At 40.7% G+C, this 22,543-nt stretch overlaps 1 protein-coding gene across 1 annotated transcript in view; it reads right to left on the reverse strand.

Annotated features, from left to right (window-relative positions):
• The window catches only part of gabbr1b (gamma-aminobutyric acid type B receptor subunit 1b), a 235,593-nt gene that overhangs the window by 36,839 nt on the left and 176,211 nt on the right, over positions 1-22,543 (reverse strand). Inside the window, exons 16-18 of the mRNA XM_089023383.1 lie at positions 21,929-22,079; positions 12,762-12,894; positions 8,623-8,739 (exon numbers count right to left, since the gene is read on the reverse strand). Of these exons, the coding sequence (XP_088879509.1) occupies positions 8,623-8,739; positions 12,762-12,894; positions 21,929-22,079 (401 nt within the window). The remainder of the gene's footprint in view (positions 1-8,622; positions 8,740-12,761; positions 12,895-21,928; positions 22,080-22,543) is intronic.

Consider the following 22,543-nt stretch of genomic DNA (forward strand, 5'->3'; position numbering starts at 1 on the left):
TCTTCAGCGAGGGATATTTACCATAAATTAAGCAAGGGAGCATTTGTGGTAGGTACTTCCTTAATTTAAAAAAAAATCCTTCATACTTCGCAACAATGTTTTTTTTGAGATTAGTCGTCTTATTGCGTTTCAAGTTGTAAAAAATGGGGCAGGCAACTTTATGGCCGGGCACGCAACTTTTCAGAGTTGTCTGCCCTGGTGTCCGCTAACTTTTTGTCATGAGTTTCAGACACTGCTTTAGGCAATGTTTTTTACTCCTATGAAGGGCAGCATTTGCCTTTTGTCCATGTTAGCGCTTCGTTACAGCTTCAGCTAATGTTAAAGCGCTATATAAATCAATATACTGTATACACTTTGTGTTGTATTTTGTACAGCTTCCCCCATTTCAAGCTCAGATAAATCCAGAACCATATAACTTGGGAATTAACTTGTTTTTTCTGATGAAAGAAAAGAGTCTAAGCTTACTGACACTGAATTCAGCTGTTGGGAAAGCGCTATATAAATCATTATGTATTGTATTGTATTTTGTACAGCCACCCCCATTTCAAGCTCAGATAACTGTAGACCAGGGGTCGTGAACCTTTTTGACTAAGAAAGCCATAAAAGTAAAATATTTAGAAATGTTTTTTCTGTGAGAGCCACACACACACACACGAACACACACACACGCACACACATGCGCGCCTGTGATTTAAACAAAATGTCAGAATGTATTATTTAGAATAACTTTGTGATAATACAAACCATTAATATGAATGGTTTTCCATCCCTCGTGATTGGTAAAAAAAAATCCAGCCAAACGATTGGAATGAAAGTACACTTGACGGGTCCATAAGTGGAAGCTACTGCTAGCTAGCCTGCACAATGCTCATTAGCTTGCACGCTTGCTTTCTGCTGTGACTCACAGACGTATATTGATGCTAACGTTAGCATGGGGCTTGTCAAAGTGCCATTGATATTCAACTGTTTCATTCATGGTCTTGTTTAATTTCAAATTAGAATCACAGCAGAGTTTTTTCTCTCTCCACAAAGGCGAATCCTTGCGTCCATTCAACCTGAAGTGTACGATACCCGTCAATTTTTTACCTCATTGGGTTTATTTAAAAGGGGGCGTTCTAAAATAATCTTCTTGTTTACCACCTTGATTCCTGCTGATGTTATCATTTCAACACCGTGAAGAACCCGAAGCAGAGAGATTCATCATTTTACTCCATATTAAATAAAGCTTGATTTGCTTTCGCGGGCCGAATAAAATGATGTTGTGAGCCTTGACTTTGATACATGTGCTCTAAATATCTCGTCGATTGCAAAAATCGCCGTGAGATGGAATGAGGAAAGTGGCCGTCGGGACCAATTGAAAGAGTTTGTTGGCTTGGCAGAATGACAAATAGATGACAGAGCACACTCAAGGACAAGTCATGGGCCAATTGTAAAAGTAGAGTGTGAGTAAAGGTAAAAAGATAACAGTTGATTGGGGGCGGCAGACATCATCTCCGTTGAGGGAGCTTGCCCTTGAAGGAGATGATTAAATAAAACTGAACGCCGCTGCCCGGCGGTGGAGACTTAAAGGACAACCGACACCATTTTTTTGTTTCCTAACTGACACCAGAAAAACGTTTTATAGCATCTAAAATATCCAAAACACGCAGGCTGATATTTTTAGTCAAATGCAAAACACCAATAAAAATGACTTAGTGTCCCAAAACTGCCACAAAATGAGCTTGGAACTGGGGATATTCAGAAAGTCCCGCCCCCTTGTTCGTGATGTCACGGCAGGATACTCCTTCACAAACAGCCTTGCCCCGCCTGCAGCTGCACGGGTGTTGGTCGTTCCAATCAGTGGCAGTTAAAAGGACTCCCGGCATGACCATTCCGTGTCGAGTAATTGTATGTGTTTGCTTCACCCTGTCAGGTTTGTTTCATCTTACCAGATTTTTACTCATGGTTTTCTTTGATATTTTGTACTTTTCTGTTCGGATGACTTTTATGTGTTAGATTTTGTTCCTGCTGACTTTATTTTAATACAATTTGTCAAATACAACCTGATGTTCCCTCCTGCCTGCTTATTTGGGATCCACAAACATCACCACCTTGCAAATCGTGACAACAAATGAGCTTGAAATTGGGGAGATTCAGAAAGTCCCGCCCCCTTGTTCGTGACGTCACTATGGGTCACACACTGCCTTGCTCCAGAATCAAAACAATGGCTTTAGAGAGTTCAGATTGTGAGAAGATGCTTTCTTGTTCCTCATCCTGTTATGAATATGATTCAAATAGTTCTGAAGAGGAAAGCATAAATGTTTTCAATCGATTAAAGAACTTCTTCCGTATCAATTCGAGCCGTCTGGACTCCAATGTAGCGGCCAGAAAATGCACAAGATGGCGCACAAGCTCCGTTGCGAATGGGCTGATTTGTCCGCTGGTCATTTGTGTAAACTTCCACCTTCTTTATGCGTGTTACCGCAATTGGCTGCGACACACAACGATTCACCATCGCTTTATTTATGTAGTTTTCCTTCTCATTTAGCCATCAACACTGATCAACATGAAGTTTTAAGACTAATTTTGTGATCAATACGGTGTTTTCAGACGCAAAAAAGTACCCAAAATGCATTGTGTGTCACTTTCTCGGTCAGGGGTGTTCCCTCCGTAACGTCACTTGCACAAGATGGCGCCCAAGCTCCATTGGAAATGGGCCCATTTGTCTGCTGGGAATTTGTGTCAACTAGTATGAAATAGTAGTCGTGGTGCAACACACAACAATTCACCATCGTGTTATTTATGTGTTTTCCTTCTAATTTCGCCATCAACACGAAGTTTTCAGACCAAACAAAGTACCCAAAATGCATTGTGTGTCGCTTTCTCGGTCAGGGGCGTTCCAGACATGACGTCACATCAGGCATCGTCATCAACTCGAAAACAAGACTTCCGGAATATTCAGCGCGAGTCTTAAAACGTAAAATCTTTGTCAAATGCGCTCAGTAGAAGTCATTTGAAGTGATTTTACAAATTATGAACGCAACTTTCATTCCTTTCATCACTTTGCTGCTGTGAAATCTAAATTTCTCCACTGTGAGACTAATAAAGGCATATCCAATCCAATATCCAACTTGGTGTCGGTTGTCATTTAAATTACCCCGGAAATCATGTGCAGTAAATGCCAGCACCGGCTTCCTGTTCACAATTACCTTCTTCTTGTCCTTCTTCTCATCCTTCTTGGTGAAGACTGTGTGGACCCACCAGATTTTGGTGAACATGCTGCCGTACGCAAGGCTGAAACCCAGACCCAGCAGCCAAAGTCGGAACTATGAGAGAAAGGACAATATCAGTGACCTTGGAATCTTAGCTTCCTATATATCAGGGGTGTCAAAGTCATTTTTTGCCGCGGGCCACATTGTAGTTATGGTTTCCTCTCGAGGGCCGTTATGAATTTGGGGAACCCATTAGAATGTTTAAATCCCTCCAAATATTACATATAGAGCACACAGCAAATTAATGAATAACTCGTTTTCAAATCTGAAGTCAAGAATAATGACTTTTATTGTGGTTGACATCCAAAATATGAAATTTTGGCTCAGATTTTAGCAATCATCATGGAATTTAACAAGTTTGATTTGCTTTCGCGGGCCGAAAAAAATGATGTGGCGGGACGGATTTGGCCCGCAGGCCTTGACTTTGACACCTGTGCTATATATAATCACACAAATGAGACAAATCAGTTTAACAGACATTTGCCATCATTAAGCCTGATCCGTGTTTAATAGACTTTGCAAAGTGACCTTGAAGTGAAATTCAAACTACCCACAGGTTCTCTGACTTGGTTACCTGCACTGTGCTTTTTTGCTTTGGTAATGGGGAAACGCAAAGGAAGACTTTAAATTAGGTAATTACTGTATCTGCTTTAGATAAGAGAGTTGTTTTACAATTTCATTAGTTTCCCCCTCGTTCTCACGGGACAACTGTGACAGAGACTCAAGCGTTTAGGTCACTTTCACTTCAATTAAGGGTTCTATTTCTTGGCGAGGATATTCCTATCGTATATTTTAGCCTTTCAGGGAACAGCGGTTACTATAGTGGACAGCTTATCATCAGGTTAGAGAGTGTATGAAAGGGTTAATATTAACTTATTCACTGCCAGACGATGTGCAAAAATGTGTCCACTTAAGTGCCTGGGTTTTTGTCATTTTCACTCAAATTGCAGGACGCTCAAAATATTGAGTTTTAGGACTATACAAACATTCGATGCTGCGTAACAAACGTTAAACTCTAATTTAAAACAGATTCTTTTCTTACAGACAGTGTATAATACCAGGATGCTAAGTTGACCATTGCTACGTGTGGCTAAGGGTGTTTTTGTGTTGTCTAAGCAACGGTCTCAGGCAATAGAAGAGGTTGAAAAACTGTTGATTTGGATTAACAAAAAGCAGCTAGCATGGAACAGTGCGAGTGACGGTATTATCGCAGAGAAAGCACGGCAACTTCACTCGGATATCATCAAGAGGCAACTACATCAATAACCATCACAAAGGTTAATGAAACGACTTCATTATAAAGTACAGTTTATTTCTTTCATTACAATACAATAGAACATTTATTATAAATAAAATAAGGTATATTTTGTGTAGTTTTCAGGCTTATGTAGTAGAAAATTATGCCTTATGGGGCCCTGGGAATTGATTATTCTCATTTTTAATGGTTTCTTATGGGAAATAAATGTTTGGCAGCCAAACATTTCGCCCTACACACATGTTCTGGGAACCAATTAAGTTCGTAAACTGAGGTATCACTGTAATTGCTTCTGATAGTTCGGTGTATTACTTGTTTTCAGTTGACATTGACAGCAGTGAACAGGAATAGAAAATTGCATTGAACGCTGATAGTGTTTTGTACCCAATCAACAATCTATAACGATGTATTGAATAATTTAGATTATTATTTTTTTGGAGCACCGCAGTCAGGGTGCAGATAAGCCCTGTAATGCCTTTGGCTTAGTTTAAACCTTAACATGAAAATAGGCCTACCCTTGAGCCTAATGAGTCAAGATGTATCAGTGGCTGACAACTTCTTAAATTTAAAAAAAAAGTTATTTTTCAAATTAATCGTTTGTTTTAATGAATAAAGCAAATCTACAAGAAAACCGCTACAAGCCACTTAGACTCCTCTTTCTAAGCACCTTTCAAAACCTTCAAGTACACTTTATAGTCACGAAGTACGAAACAGGCTTGCCAAACGAACGTTCGTTTGGCAATTTGCATACTCGGCATGGCAATCAATCAGAAGCCTGTTTCGTGCTTCGGACTATACCGTGACTGGAAAGTGTACTTGAGAGTTTTGAAAGGCGCTTAGAAAGAGCAGTCCACGTGGCTTTTAGCAAACAACGCAACACAAACATTGCATTGTGCACAATGACGACAAACGACAACTGGAGCAAAATCTTCAGCGAGGGATATTTACCATAAATTAAGCAAGGGAGCATTTGTGGTAGGTACTTCCTTAATTTAAAAAAAAATCCTTCATACTTCGCAACAATGTTTTTTTTGAGATTAGTCGTCTTATTGCGTTTCAAGTTGTAAAAAATGGGGCAGGCAACTTTATGGCCGGGCAGGCAACTTTTCAGAGTTGTCTGCCCTGGTGTCCGCTAACTTTTTGTCATGAGTTTCAGACACTGCTTTAGGCAATGTTTTTTACTCCTATGAAGGGCAGCATTTGCCTTTTGTCCATGTTAGCGCTTCGTTACAGCTTCAGCTAATGTTAAAGCGCTATATAAATCAATATACTGTATACACTTTGTGTTGCATTTTATACAGCTTCCCCCATTTCAAGCTCAGATAAATCCAGAACCATATAACTTGGGAATTAACTTGTTTTTTCTGATGAAAGAAAAGAGTCTAAGCTTACTGACACCGAATTCAGCTGTTGGGAAAGCGCTATATAAATCATTATGTATTGTATTGTATTTTGTACAGCCACCCCCATTTCAAGCTCAGATAACTGTAGACCAGGGGTCGTGAACCTTTTTGACTAAGAAAGCCATAAAAGTAAAATATTTAGAAATGTTTTTTCTGTGAGAGCCACACACACACACACGAACACACACACACGCACACACATGCGCGCCTGTGATTTAAACAAAATGTCAGAATGTATTATTTAGAATAACTTTGTGATAATACAAAGCATTAATATGAATGGTTTTCCATCCCTCGTGATTGGTAAAAAAAAAATCCAGCCAAACGATTGGAATGAAAGTACACTTGACGGGTCCATAAGTGGAAGCTACTGCTAGCTAGCCTGCACAATGCTCATTAGCTTGCACGCTTGCTTTCTGCTGTGACTCACAGACGTATATTGATGCTAACGTTAGCATGGGGCTTGTCAAAGTGCCATTGATATTCAACTGTTTCATTCATGGTCTTGTTTAATTTCAAATTAGAATCACAGCAGAGCTTTTTCTCTCTCCACAAAGGCGGATCCTTGCGTCCATTCAACCTGAAGTGTGCGATACCCGTCAATTTTTTACCTCATTGGGCTTATTTAAAAGGGGGCGTTCTAAAATAATCTTCTTGTTTACCACCTTGATTCCTGCTGATGTTATCATTTCAACACCGTGAAGAACCCGAAGCAGAGAGATTCATCATTTTATTCCATATTAAATAAAGCTTGATTTGCTTTCGCGGGCCGAATAAAATGATGTTGTGAGCCTTGACTTTGATACATGTGCTCTAAATATCTCGTCGACTGCAAAAATCGCCGTGAGATGGAATGAGGAAAGTGGCCGTCGGGACCAATTGAAAGAGTTTGTTGGCTTGGCAGAATGTCAAATAGATGACAGAGCACACTCAAGGACAAGTCATGGGCCAATTGTAAAAGTAGAGTGTGAGTAAAGGTAAAAAGATAACAGTTGATTGGGGGCGGGAGACATCATCTCCGTTGAGGGAGCTTGCCCTTGAAGGAGATGATTAAATAAAACTGAACGCCGCTGCCCGGCGGTGGAGACTTAAAGGACAACCGACACCATTTTTTTGTTTCCTAACTGACATCAGAAAAACGTTTTATAGCATCTAAAATACACAAAACACGCAGGCTGATATTTTTAGTCAAATGCAAAACACCAATAAAAATGACTTAGTGTCCCAAAACTGCCACAAAATGAGCTTGGAACTGGGGATATTCAGAAAGTCCCGCCCCCTTGTTCGTGATGTCACGGCAGGATACTCCTTCACAAACAGCCTTGCCCCGCCTGCAGCTGCACGGGTGTTGGTCGTTCCAATCAGTGGCAGTTAAAAGGACTCCCGGCATGACCATTCCGTGTTGGGTCATTGTATGCGTTTGCTTCACCCTGTCAGGTTTGTTTCATCTTACCAGATTTTTACTCGTGGTTTTCTTTGATATTTTGTACTTTTCTGTTCGGATGACTTTTATGTGTTAGATTTTGTTCCTGCTGACTTTATTTTAATACAATTTGTCAAATACAACCTGCTGTTCCCTCCTGCCTGCTTATTTGGGATCCACAAACATCACCACCTTGCAAATCGTGACAACAAATGAGCTTGAAATTGGGGAGATTCAGAAAGTCCCACCCCCTTGTTCGTGACGTCACTATGGGTCACACACTGCCTTGCTCCAGAATCAAAACAATGGCTTTAGAGAGTTCAGATTGGGAGAAGATGCTTTCTTGTTCCTCATCCTGTTATGAATATGATTCAAATAGTTCTGAAGAGGAAAGCATAAATGTTTGCAATCGATGAAAGAACTTCTTCCGTATCAATTCGAGCCGTCTGGACTCCGCTGTAGCGCCCAGAAAATGCACAAGATGGCGCACAAGCTCCGTTGCGAATGGGCTGATTTGTCCGCTGGTCATTTGTGTAAACTTCCACCTTCTTTATGCGTGTTACCGCAATTGGCTGCGACACACAACGATTCACCATCGCTTTATTTATGTAGTTTTCCTTCTCATTTAGCCATCAACACTGATCAACATGAAGTTTTAAGACTAATTTTGTGATCAATACGGTGTTTTCAGACGCAAAAAAGTACCCAAAATGCATTGTGTGTCACTTTCTCGGTCAGGGGTGTTCCCTCCGTAACGTCACTTGCACAAGATGGCGCCCAAGCTCCATTGGAAATGGGCCCATTTGTCTGCTGGGAATTTGTGTCAACTAGTATGAAATAGTAGTCGTGGTGCAACACACAACAATTCACCATCGTGTTATTTATGTGTTTTCCTTCTAATTTCGCCATCAACACGAAGTTTTCAGACCAAACAAAGTACCCAAAATGCATTGTGTGTCGCTTTCTCGGTCAGGGGCGTTCCAGACGTGACGTCACATCAGGCATCGTCATCAACTCGAAAACAAGACTTCCGGAATATTCAGCGCGAGTCTTAAAACGTAAAATCTTTGTCAAATGCGCTCAGTAGAAGTCATTTGAAGTGATTTTACAAATTATGAACGCAACTTTCATTCCTTTCATCACTTTGCTGCTGTGAAATGTAAATTTCTCCACTGTGAGACTAATAAAGGCATATCCAATCCAATATCCAACTTGGTGTCGGTTGTCATTTAAATTACCCCGGAAATCATGTGCAGTAAATGCCAGCACCGGCTTCCTGTTCACAATTACCTTCTTCTTGTCCTTCTTCTCATCCTTCTTGGTGAAGACTGTGTGGACCCACCAGATTTTGGTGAACATGCTGCCGTACGCAAGGCTGAAACCCAGACCCAGCAGCCAAAGTCGGAACTATGAGAGAAAGGACAATATCAGTGACCTTGGAATCTTAGCTTCCTATATATCAGGGGTGTCAAAGTCATTTTTTGCCGCGGGCCACATTGTAGTTATGGTTTCCTCTCGAGGGCCGTTATGAATTTGGGGAACCCATTAGAATGTTTAAATCCCTCCAAATATTACATATAGAGCACACAGCAAATTAATGAATAACTCGTTTTCAAATCTGAAGTCAAGAATAATGACTTTTATTGTGGTTGACATCCAAAATATGAAATTTTGGCTCAGATTTTAGCAATCATCATGGAATTTAACAAGTTTGATTTGCTTTTGCGGGCCGAAAAAAATGATGTGGCGGGCCGAATTTGGCCCGCAGGCCTTGACTTTGACACCTGTGCTATATATAATCACACAAATGAGACAAATCAGTTTAACAGACATTTGCCATCATTAAGCCTGATCCGTGTTTAATAGACTTTGCAAAGAGACCTTGAAGTGAAATTCAAACTACCCACAGGTTCTCTGACTTGGTTACCTGCACTGTGCTTTTTTGCTTTGGTAATGGGGAAACGCAAAGGAAGACTTTAAATTAGGTAATTACTGTATCTGCTTTAGATAAGAGAGTTGTTTTACAATTTCATTAGTTTCCCCCTCGTTCTCACGGGACAACTGTGACTGAGACTCAAGCGTTTAGGTCACTTTCACTTCAATTAAGGGTTCTATTTCTTGGCGAGGATATTCCTATCGTATATTTTAGCCTTTCAGGGAACAGTGGTTACTATAGTGGACAGCTTATCATCAGGTTAGACAGTGTATGAAAGGGTTAATATTAACTTATTCACTGCCAGATGATGTGCAAAAATGTGTCCACTTAAGTGCCTGGGTTTTTGTCATTTTCACTCAAATTGCAGGACGCTCAAAATATTGAGTTTTAGGACTATACAAACATTCGATGCTGCATAACAAACATTAAACTCTAATTTAAAACAGATTCTTTTCTTACAGACAGTGTATAATACCAGGATGCTAAGTTGACCATTGCTACGTGTGGCTAAGGGTGTTTTTGTGTTGTCGAAGCAACGGTCTCAGGCAATAGAAGAGGTTGAAAAACTGTTGATTTGGATTAAGAAAAAGCAGCTAGCATGGAACAGTGCGAGTGATGGTATTATCGCAGAGAAAGCACGGCAACTTCACTCGGATATCATCAAGAGGCAACTACATCAATAACCATCACAAAGGTCAATGAAACGACTTCATTATAAAGTACAGTTTATTTCTTTCATTACAATACAATAGAACATTTATTATAAATAAAATAAGGTATATTTTGTGTAGTTTTCAGGCTTATGTAGTAGAAAATTATGCCTTATGGGGCCCTGGGAATTGATTATTCTCATTTTTAATGGTTTCTTATGGGAAATAAATGTTTGGCAGCCAAACATTTCGCCCTACACACATTTTCTGGGAACCAATTAAGTTCGTAAACTGAAGTATCACTGTAATTGCTTCTGATAGTTCGGTGTATTACTTGTTTTCAGTTGACATTGACAGCAGTGAACAGGAATGGAAAATTGCATTGAACGCTGATAGTGTTTTGTACCCAATCAACAATCTATAACGATGTATTGAATAATTTAGATTATTATTTTTTTGGAGCACCGCAGTCAGGGTGCAGATAAGCCCCGTAATGCCTTTGGCTTAGTTTAAACCTTAACATGAAAATAGGCCTACCCTTGAGCCTAATGAGTCAAGATGTATCCCGTAAACAAACCTCAATTTCTTTCACCTGAGTAATGTCCTAGTGCTCGACCAAACAATTAATGAATACAAAACTCCAGTTTCTTCACTCGGACTGAAAAGACTGAAAATGATCTTATACAGTAAAGTCTCGTTATATCGATATTCAAGGGAGTCCGAAAAAATATCGATATAACCGGGACTATCGATATATCCGACCCTGTTTGCATGTAATTTTGTCCGTGCGTGCATAGAAATAGTATCGATATAACCGGGACTATCGATATATCAGATATCGATATAACGAGACTTTACTGTATATCTGTGTTCTGGATTTTCAGTGGCTTACTTTCATAACAAATGTTTTGAATTAAATATTCGTAAACATCTATTGTAAGCAGTTGGCAGTCAAAATTGGGTTTCCTCAGGATTTGTAAAAATGGGACAAGACATTTATGGCATTGGAGCGCAAATTGAGCTATGTTCACATTTTTAAGAAGAAGGCGAGAGGAAAAATGTTCTTCACAATAGTCAACTAGGTCTGTCAAATAAAACGTGTCTTTGGAGGAGGAATTTCAACTTCACTCCATGTCATGATTTGGGTTTGTGTGTTTCTAAATAGGTGGTGGAGGCGTGGCTTTCCTTTCAGCGTGCACACCTGCTGCAAATCTCAAATAGTCATGTAATGAAGCCTTTGTATTGTACTTATTTTATTATTATTTTTCATCTTGCTCATGAATTTGTCTCCAAATTTTGAATTCTATGTAGAATCAGAGTTTTGATTTTGTATTTGTCATGGTTTGGCTCATTTATTGTTCTATTTATTTATTTATTCATTTATTTATTGTTGTATTTATTTATTATAACAATAACAATAACGACAATAATAATAATAATACTAATAATACTACTACTACTACTACTACTACTACTACTACTAATAATAATAATAATATCGATGAGAAGGTTTCTTCAGCCGTCATCTGTACAATTTTGAAGGTTTCCGACGTCTCGCCTCCTATCCAAGAGGCTTCGTCAGCGAACTAAAGTCTGACTGGTCGTATCGGCCCTATTTATATATCCCTAATGTCCAGACACGGCGGTGCCGGACACAGCTATGATAGGTCCCTACTCTCAGGTAGGGGGGGGGAGCAGAGGACCACTCCCGGTGGCCTCACTGATTGTTCCTACATTCCTGACTAACGACTGACCTATTTCCCCCCCCTCCCACCGGTATCACCTCATCAGCATTACGAATGTTGCCTAACCTGTTTTGCCTAAGCAGGCTATTGTATGAACGATCCAAATTGAACCTCACCCCACCAGACCGCTTTAATGAAGGATTTTGTTGTTTTATAAGAATCGCTTCTTTTACCCCCCTTTCAAACCATCTATGTTCTTTCGCTAAGATTTTAACCTCATTGTCGTCAAAGGAGTGGTTGCTAGCTTTTAGGTGCAAATGTACTGCCGATTGAGGCCCACTTGTATTATCCCTGCGATGTTGATAAAGTCTTTTTTTGAGAATTTCTCCACTGTGAGACTAAGAAAGGCAAATCCAATCCAATCCAATAATACACTTCATTTATAAGCGCCTTTCGAAACTTTCAAGGTCACTTTACAGTCACAGGATCAGTTTTTGTGTGGGTGAGCCGCGGCAGCCACATGCGCCAGCGTTCACTCAACCCGGAATAACTCAAATAGATAGAAAGTTAGCTAGCTAGCTAATAGATAACTAATCGATAGTGAGCTAGCTAGTCAGATAGCTAATATATAGCAAATAGCTATCCAGTGAGGTAGCCAGCTAGATAACTATCTAGGTAGCCAGCCAGATAGCTAGCTAGATAGCCAGATAGCTCAAGTGATGCTTCATCCCCACACCTCATGATGAATAACATTTTTTTTTTTTTGGGGGGGGGGGGGTCGGAAAGTGAATCAAAATATTGACTTTGCTTCCAACTTGCTTGTAAAAAATTTCAAATAAAACCATCCTCCAGTCTACATGTTAACATTTCTCACAAAAGCAGTCTTCATTGAAAAGGAAAATCACGAGGAATAAAAACATCCCCGTCGCATATCGCACCCCTAATGCATTTTACATAACGCAAGAGGATCCCTAACGTGCTTTCATTGCAACATAGTTAGAACCGGATTTCCCTCACTGCACTTGTGGGACCCAAAGCCACCGATAAAAGCTACCATCTCTATGTCTATATAAAGCCCCGTCTCCATGGCAACAATGGGAATGCTGTGCATTGGCACGGAAGAAAATGTGGGGGTTTTGAGATGAGTTTCAAGTGTACCTGGCAGACAACTGGGAAATGCTTCCTGCGGACATGAAGTCCATCGATGCCCAGAGGGAAGATGGCAGCCAGAGCCATCATGCAGCCCACTGCGGTCATGTTGTTAAGGTATGGTTGCGAATTCTGGATATACCTGCAGTCCCCGCCAAAAAAAGCGTTTTGGGTGTTAAATATTGATCCAGTAAATATTCATCCGATCACAGAGCTTTCACTCATCATTGCTGACACACACACACACACACGCACACACACACACACACGCGCGCGCACACACATACACACACACACGCACGCACACACACACACACACACACACACGCACAAAGCTCCTCATTGTCATTGTCCTATCGAGGCACCTATGACGCAGTCTTGCATTATGAACTGTTATTGCATCATTGCCAACAATCAAAGCAACCCTTAGAAACCAGGAACACATAATCCAGGAGCTGCTTGGCGAATTGGGAAGGTATTCTGATTGGACTCCTAGGCCACTATCGGTAGGAGATTCTTTTGAGCGGCTCTACTTTTTTTTGAGGATGGGGGGCGGGGGTGTTCCCACTTATGATAAATGTAAATGTGCTACTTTTTACTTAATTTATTGGATGAATCAATGCTGTCTTTCAGTGTTCCATCCATCCATCCATTTTTTTGATCTGAGGGGCCTGCTGGAGCCTATCCCAGTCTTGGGGAAGTAGGTGAGGGACACCCTGAACCGGTTGCCAGCCAGTTGCAGGGCACAAATAAATGAACGAAACTTCATTCCTCAAAATCACATATAAGAACAATTTAGAACACCTGTGTCAAAGTGAAGGCCCGGGGGCCAAATCTGGCCCGCCACATCACTTTATTTGGCCCTCCAAAAGCAAATCGACCATGTCAATGCTATAATGCTTGCTAAACTATCATTATATACTATTATATTATTGGATTGGATTGGATTGGATATGCCTTTATTAGTCTCACAGTGGAGAAATTTACATTTCACAGCAGCAAAGTGATGAAAGGAATGAAAGTAGAAAAACGAAATACATGAGCTGCTGGAAAGGCAGCCACTCTCGCGGCGCCGTCTTGAAGTCAAAACAACAAAAAAACTAAATAACAATATTGTTCTTATTATTAGTATTACGATTATATACAGTGAGACCTCAACTTACAAACACCTTATCTTACAAACTTTTCGTCTTACAAACATCAAATTTATGAAAATTAAACCTTATAATTGTCACATCACGTCGCCGTCCTGGGCGCGCCCCGCCCCTCCTCCGCTGCTCCCTGGAGACGGCCCCTCCCATCATCACGCACCTGGGTTCCCACAGCTGTTTGTCATTCCCTTGATTGTGCCTTCTGACTATATTTGCCGATCGAACTAGACCGTCTTCGTCGGAGTATTGAGAAAGCTACCCTCGCGACTTCCCTTCCGTCAGGTCTGCATTATTCTTTTGTCCTCAGTCATCGCCATTGGTATTGTTTTTGCACACGTGTCTCAGTAAAGACTTTTCTTGGTTCACGAGTATCTGTCTCGCCGTGTACTTTGGATACAAACTCCCCGCTTTCCCTCGTCACTTGAGTCCTGCCTCCAAGCCTCAAGAGACATAACAATAATAAGCACTACTTTCATAATACACACCCACCACGGCTGGCGGAGTGATCTTCGGCGGAAGCACACGACCGAACAGCACCAGAGGTTAAGTTACCAACAGTCCTTATGGAAGGTGACTCTCCTTCCATAAGCCATCAACGACCATCAAAAAGGTCAATAAAACTTTATTTTACAGCACAGTTTATTTCTTTAATTACAGTCCTCATGTAATGCGGCTCTCTTTCCAAACAGCAATTCCCTTTGACCTTAAATGACCATCACAAATGTAAATAAAGTGACTTTATGATACAATGCAGTGTATTTCTTTCATTACAATACAATAGCACATTTAATATACATAGAATAAGGTATGTTGTGTGTAGTTTTTTAGGCTTATTTAGTTGAAAAGTATATTTTATGGAAACCCGGGAACGGATTATTCCCATTTTAATTGTTTCCTATGGGATTTTTTTTTTGAGATACACACTTTTCGTCTTACACACTCAGTCTGGGAACCAATTAAGTTCGTAAATTGAGGTCTCACTGTATCTATTAGCTGTATAGCTGTCTCGCTAGCTATATAGCTAGCTATCGTTTAGCTGGTTAGCTATCTAGCTGGCTAGTTAGCTATCTATTGCCGACTGTATCCTGTGACTGTAAAGGTGCTTATAAATGAAATGTGTTATCATTATTACTGTATCTATTAGCGATCTAGCTAGCTTTCTATGTGAGTTAATTCCGGGTTGAGTGAACGGTGGTGCGTGTGGCTGCCGCTACTCACCCACAGAAAAGCTTATCCTGTGAAAGTAAAGTGACCTTGAAAGTTTTGAAAGGCGCTCATAAATGAAATGTATTATTATTATTATTATTATTATTATTATTATTATTATTATTATTATTATACTATGAACTTACATTTCAAATTGTGGTATGTAATCCACAATGACAGTCATTATTGTTTACTTCAAATTTGAAAACTAGTTATTCATTCATTTCTTGGATTAGATTGGATTGGATTTGCCTTTATTAGTCTCGCAGTGGAGAAATTTACATTTCACAGCAGCAAAGTTATGAAAGAAATGAAAGTAGAAAAGTAGAGTTGCGCGCTCTAGATGTAATATGTGGAAGGAATTAAACATTTTAATGGCTTCCCCAAATTCATAACGGCCCCCGAGAGGAAACTGTAACTACAATGTGGCCGGTGTTTGACAACCTGATAGAGAATAGACAGAATAAGAAGTTATCATATTTAAAAGTTTGATGCTGTTATATACTTAGTCAACATGTGTCAACAACCCGGGGTCAATCTGAGGTCAACACACACAGCAAGTTAAACTGTCATTTTCATCTAGGAGATCTGGCCTTGGACAGAATTTAGGACTTTGGAAACTCCTTTATCACCGAAGCAATTTACGACTTGAAACTGCTTCACAGGAAGAGCTCATTAGCCAGGTTACAAATTTATCAGTTCATGGAAGAGACAATATTTAATTGCTTACAGCTGTTCACACTTAGAACGCCCAGGGGCGTGGTATTCTAATCAAGAAAACTATGTTTTACTAATGTTCACGTAAATATGCATATACACTCAACAAATAGCTTGGCAGAGGGCTGCAGAATTCAGGCGTCTGTCATGAACGGCTGCGTCTCCTGCCGGCAGTAAAGACAGTCTTTCTGGGTGCGAGTCTTTGTCCACAGTGTCCGATCGAACATCTCTGACGCACCCCTGATTTAATGTGTCCTTTCAACACAAAACTCCATACAAGGGCTGGAATAAAACCAGGCACCTCTTCACTGTGAGACCGACGTGATAACCAGTCGCCTACCAACTATCAACTTGGTTGCATGACTGACTGTACGTGAATTTTGGATGCAAAATGTTGAGGAAAAAAGATGAATAAAAATACACTTTTCAGCATATAATTATACCTCTGTTGAGTTTCACATTTTGTTTTCTCGAAAACAAAAGCGTGTGATACTTCTCTGAAGAACGTCTTTTCGTATTCCCAACCAGGCGCTAAATAAGTACGTATCTCATTTGCACATCCAATTTCCCCACTAACATAATCATTCTTTTGCACTTTGTTATCATGGTTGAACGTAAACAAAACAATGACTCTCATTTTAGTTTTCCTTCCTGCCCCTCCAAAGCCTGCTGGGAAATATGTTGCCCTTTTTTAATTGCCTATTGTTCCACAATGTTCATTCCAGTGACTGTGTTCCTTGTCAGTGCTCGCAAGAAGCTTAATGAAAGTTTTGCTCTAGTACAGGGGTCAGAACCTTGTTGACTAAGAGAGCCATAAACGTAAAATATTCAGAAATATTTTGCAGTGGGAGCCACACACGCACGCACGCACGCACGCACACACACACACACACATGCACACACGTGATTTCAACAAAACGTCAGAATATATTACAGTTATACCTTTGCTTATGACTTAATTGGTTCCCAAACAGAGTGTGTAAGGCAAAAAGTGTGTATCCCAAAGAATAATTGTAGCCTTAAAACTACACAAAATATACCTTATTTTTTGTATAATAAATGTGATATGGTATAATAATGAAAGAAATGAACAGTACAGTATAATAAAGTCATTTTATTTACCTTTGTGATGGTCGTTGATGGCTTGATGGAATGGAGTGGACGGTTTCATCAGCATTAAACACTTGATGAGGAACGTAGCTTTCTTCTTTCACCATCTTGAGGAATGATCCATTGAAGGTACTTTCTCTGCGATAATTTTACGTAGTTCCTCATCAATTGTGTTCTGTTTAGCTGGGTTGATAGCTTTTTGCATCAAGTGTAAAGATGCGGGACTTTTGCGGGTTGTGTGTGGAGCCTGATTGATGTGATATTTTAACCTTGCAATCTACACTCTGCCTTTAAACTATCAACGTTGAAACTCTCACACTGTCGTCTGCCTGTCTCTTTTATGTTTAACCCCCCCCCTCACTGCTGCGTTCTTGACCAATCAGGTGGCTTTAACCGAAGACTGGGGCGGGGAATAGAGGACAAAAACAGTCGGCTGCCATTTTGTTGTTCAAAGAACAGGCTTGTTCGCTAACGACATATCACTCATTGAGGTAGCTCCGTGTACGAAAAAAGTTCGTATGCCAAGGTAAAGTTCGTATGCCAAGGTATTTTTTTTCCAGAAATGTAATGTTCGTAAACCGAAACGTATCACTGAAACGTAACCGAGGTATCACTGCATTTTAAAAACTTTGTGATAATACTCACCATTAATATGAATAATTTTCCGTTTCTCATAATTGGTAAAAAAATCCGCCAAACGATCGGAATAAAAGACAACTTGCCGCGTCCATTGGCGAAGCTACTGCTAACTAGCTTTCACGCCTGCTTTCTGCTGTCTCACACAGAAGTATATTGATGCTAACGTTAGCGTGGGGCCTGTCAAAGTGCCACTGATATTCAACTGTTTCATTCATGGTATTGTTTCATATCAAATTAGAATCACGGCAGAACTATTTCTCTCCACAAAGGTGAATCCTTCCGTCCATTCAATGTCATTTTTTTACTCGTCAGGCTTATTTAAAAGCGGCCGTTTACCTGTTTCGACATCAACGGCCATAGTTCAGTATCTTCGTCTTCTTTTCCTTTCGGCTTTTCCCTTCAGGGTCGCCACAGCGAATCCGTGTCCTCCATCTAACCCAGTTTTGTGCATCCTCTTCTCTCACACTAGCTACCTTCATGTCCTCTTTGACCACATCCATAAACCTCCTCTTCGGTCTTCTTCTCGGTCTCCTACCTGGCAGTTCAAGGCTCAGCATCCTTCTCCCGATATAGTCACTCTCTCTCTTCTGGACATGTCCAAAACATCTCAGTCTGACTTTCTCTCCAAAGCCTCTAATATGAGTTGTCCCTCTAATGTACTCCTTCCTGATCCTATCCAACCTGGTCACTCCCAAAGAGAACCTCAACATCTTCAGCTCTGCGACCTCCAGCTCTGCTTCCTGTCTTTTATTCAGTGGCACCGTCTCCAGTCCAAACATCATGGCTGGACTGACCACCGTGTTATACACCTTTCCTTTAATCCTAGCTGAAACCTTTCTATCACGCATCACACCTGACATTTTTCTCCAGCCGTTCCAGCCTACCTGGACACGTTTCTTCACCTCTTTTCCAAACTCTCCATTGCTCTGGACAGTTGACCCCAAGTACTTAAAATCCTCCACCTTCTTTATCTCTCCTCCCTGTAGCATCACTCTTGCGCTTGGATCCCTCTCATTCACACACATATATTCTGTCTTTTCCAGGGCATACCACCACATCTCTAGTTTCTCCGCCACCTGTTCCACGTTCTCGCAACAGATCACAATGTCATCTGCAAACATCATCCAATCAAAATTGCGCTTTTCGCCAACTGCCGTTCAATCAGGAAATGAACAGCGAAAAAGCGAGAATATGTATTTAGTTTTATCGTTGAGCCAGATGCAATCATCAAAAGAGCCATATATGGCTTGCGAGCCATGGGTTCCCGAAACCTGCTCTAATAGGTCGACGTTGAAAATAACACTCCAAAGACCCCTGGGTGTCAACAGTAAAAAAGTAATAAAGCAGTTAAAAAACAGGTGCAAAATTTGAGATCCGCCAAAACAATTAGGGTTGAAATCTAGCGAAACATAAAACAACACCAAGGCGCAACCTCTTCATGACCAATGTCCATCAAATATTTACAGATTCTCAGCAAATTGCCACGAGCAATAAAGGCACTTCAATAATGTACCACATCGACGGACAGGTACGATGGCGGGAAAAAAATCATTGGCACCGGCCTACCTACTCGAGGACTTGTAAACTGCAAGAACCAAGGCAAGGGCACACGAAATCTTCGTGGACCCTCCGCACTCTGCCCTCCACGTTTTCCAGTTACTCCCCTGAGGCAAGCGCTACCAATCCATGCGCACCAAATCCAGCAGACATTTAAACAGGTTCTTCTCTCGAGCCATTAACTCTTGAAGCAGCAATCGAAACCTAACTGGGTGTTTGAATTTTTGCACAAGCCCGTGGAACAGCATCCCGTAATAATCCTGGTACTCGCTTGGACCACTGTTACTGACCTATATAATCTGCAGCACCAGACACTTTGAGGCGCTCAAGGACATCTGCATAATTACACACTTGTACTACAAATGCAGCTACTGATCACTTTAAAATGGTTCACTGATTTTCTGCACCAACTGTTGGATTTCATTCTACCACTGATTACTTTAACTCTGCTTGATACTTTGCACAATGTTTCAGTTGTTCTTGAGAGGTACCACTAAAATTAAGGAATGTTCTCCAGACTTATTTGTCATGTCTTTTTTTATGAAGATACTAGTGCAATGTGTTCTAACAAAGTCAAATCCCTTGTATGTTCTACAGGGTGACCCAAAAAGATGCGTACCCATGAAAATGTCAATTGTGGCTTTGATTAAAAAGCTATTTATTTCAAATTACAACCACACATTATTCAGTTAATGAAAGACCATTCACCAGAGCTTCAGCTATTTCTGTCAATTTTTAGTCAATTTAAAGGACAACCGACGCCCCCGGACAAGTTGTGTCCATAATTTGTAAAATCACTTCAAATGACTTCTGCTGAGCGTATTTTACAAAGATTCCGCCGCATATAGCTATATTTTGACCTGAATATTCAGTCTTGTTTTCGAGTTGATGACGATGCCCTAAGTGACGTGACGGAGGGAAGTCCCCTGACCGAGAAAGCCACACACAATGCATTTTGGGTACTTTGGTCTGAAAACTTCGTGTTGATCCGTGTTGATGGCGAAATTAGAAGGAAAACACATAAATAATGCGATGATGAATCGTTGTGTGTTGCACCAAGACTACGATTTGATACTAGCTGACACAAATTCCCAGCAGACAAATCAGCCCATTTCCAATGGAGCTTGGGCGCCATATTGTGCATTTTCTGGGACGCTACATTGCAGTCCAGACACCTCAAAATGACACGGAAGGACTTCTTGAATCAATTGCAAACATTTATGCTTTCCTCTTCAGAACTATTTGAATCGTATTCAAAACTGGATGAATAACAAGAAAGCATCTTCTCTGAATCTGAAGCCATCGTTTTGATTCTCGAGCAAGGCAAGACGTCTTGGCGTGATGTCACGAACAAGGGGGCGGGACTTTCTGAAACTCGCCACTTCCGGGGTCATTTTGAAGTAGTCTTGGGACACTTTAAGTCATTTTTATTTGTGTTTTTCATTTGACTAAAAATATCAGCCTGCATGTTTTGGGTATTTTAGATGCTATAAAACGTTTTTCTGATTTCAGGTAGGAAACACAAAAAATGGTGTCGGTTGTCCTTTAAGGCTTTCCCAAGATGTGTTCCAAATGTCCACCATTTTGTTGGGCTTCATCTGAGAACCAAACGTTCTCAAAAAAGCACATCACAGGCCCATTCACACGTTGTTACTCACTTCTCCTTGTCAGCATCAGTTTCTGCTTTATTCGGATCTTGAATGGGGGTAGGTGCAGATCAAACGAAAGAACACGCCGCAGTGACTGCCTTATCACAGATCCAAGTTAACTGACCAACACCTCAGATCTGCCACAACAAAACTAATTCCTCCAGACTTTGATGCACTGGCAAAAAAGGGAGACCAATAACACTGTTCCCATTGAAATGATGGTGATGCGTGAACACGCAGCGAGTCCTCTGTCTCCCGGCAAATTGGCATTTTCATGTTTATTATGTTTAAAAATATATATATATATATATATATATATATATATATATATATATATATATATATATATATATATATATATATATATATATATATATATATAAGTGCCTTGCACGCTGGGACCGAGAGGACAGTAATTTCCTCTGTGCTGTATGTCATGCATATTAGCATACATGACAATAAAGCTGACTTTGACTTGTCATTTTGATTTCTTGGCTGCGTCTATCCACTGATTTCTAAGGGCTGCGTCCTACTGAGTCCCTCACTGCAGTAATATTTTCTTCTGTCGTTGCACTCTGTTTCTGCCTGACGAAGGTCCCCTGTGGCTTTTGAACATTGGTCCACTACAGTCCCATGCTCTCTGAACTTGTTAACCCAACTAACACTCGTTGATTTTGATGGAAAGTTGCGACAATGGAAACGCTTTCGAAACTGAACCTGTACACTCTGTTATGATTTTGTCCCAAAGCAGGTCTCCAGGGAGAATATCTTCTACTGCTTTGTCCAATACATTTTTGGGGCAACTATAGCTGCAAACAATCATTCATAGGTTCATCTTTCACGGCTTGTAACACAAAAGACATATGTCTAAAAATGCGATTTTTTTTTATCGAATAAAATATGCGTATGCATCTTTTTGGGTCGCCCTGTACTTGGCCAATAAAGATGATTCAGATTCTGATTTTGTCATAGCCCTGTCTAAATGAACCCGCATCTTCGTTAAATATGTGTTACCTTCTGTTTCATATCCGGCGGGTGGAAGACTGCAGGGCAGTTTCCAACTAGGGTCCCCATTCATAATTCACAACCGACAAAAGGTATCAAATATAGCAGAATAAAATGAGCTCGATAGAGTGAGTTCATGTACCTCACGCTGCTGTTGTAGATATTGAAAGTGAGGCAGATGACGCTCAGCAGGATTCCCAAACCAGAAAACACAGACATAGACACAAATAGCTTCTGGGAGAGGTAGCGGAACTCCTCGATGACCATTGTCTGATCCGCAGGGGGTCCAGAACCTATCATGGAAAAGACAAGGACAATGTGAATGACGCAGTCTGGTCAGCAATGATCGTTGTCGTGAATCAAGACATTGCCAGTTCAGTGATTACTTTGTGAGTGACTCGATTAGACCATTAGAGCAAGAAGGAATGGCGCCCCTGACGTGTGTCACATCAGGGAGCAAACTCGGAACAGAAAATGATTCACCCAAATGACAATAACCTCCAGATTGTGTTCAGTGAAATCTTGATTAAACAGAAACTAGGGATCCTGGATTCAACTGAAAATGTTCTCAACACAAGACTCTCTAAAGTAGGTGTTTCAATATTTGCCGCAAAATGGTGACCGTCGTCAAAAATTAACAGAGACTCGTCACATTTCAGGGTCGGGTCGACAAAACAAATTTAAGAGTAGACTGGAGGAGGCTGAAGAATGTGTGGCAGTCATGTTGGCAGGGGTGACCTGGACAGTGGCTCTCACA

The sequence above is a fragment of the Hippocampus bargibanti genome, linkage group LG20, assembly GCF_051943395.1.
Source record: "Hippocampus bargibanti isolate YZ-2025 linkage group LG20, ASM5194339v1, whole genome shotgun sequence".
Taxonomy (NCBI): Eukaryota; Metazoa; Chordata; class Actinopteri; order Syngnathiformes; family Syngnathidae; genus Hippocampus; species Hippocampus bargibanti.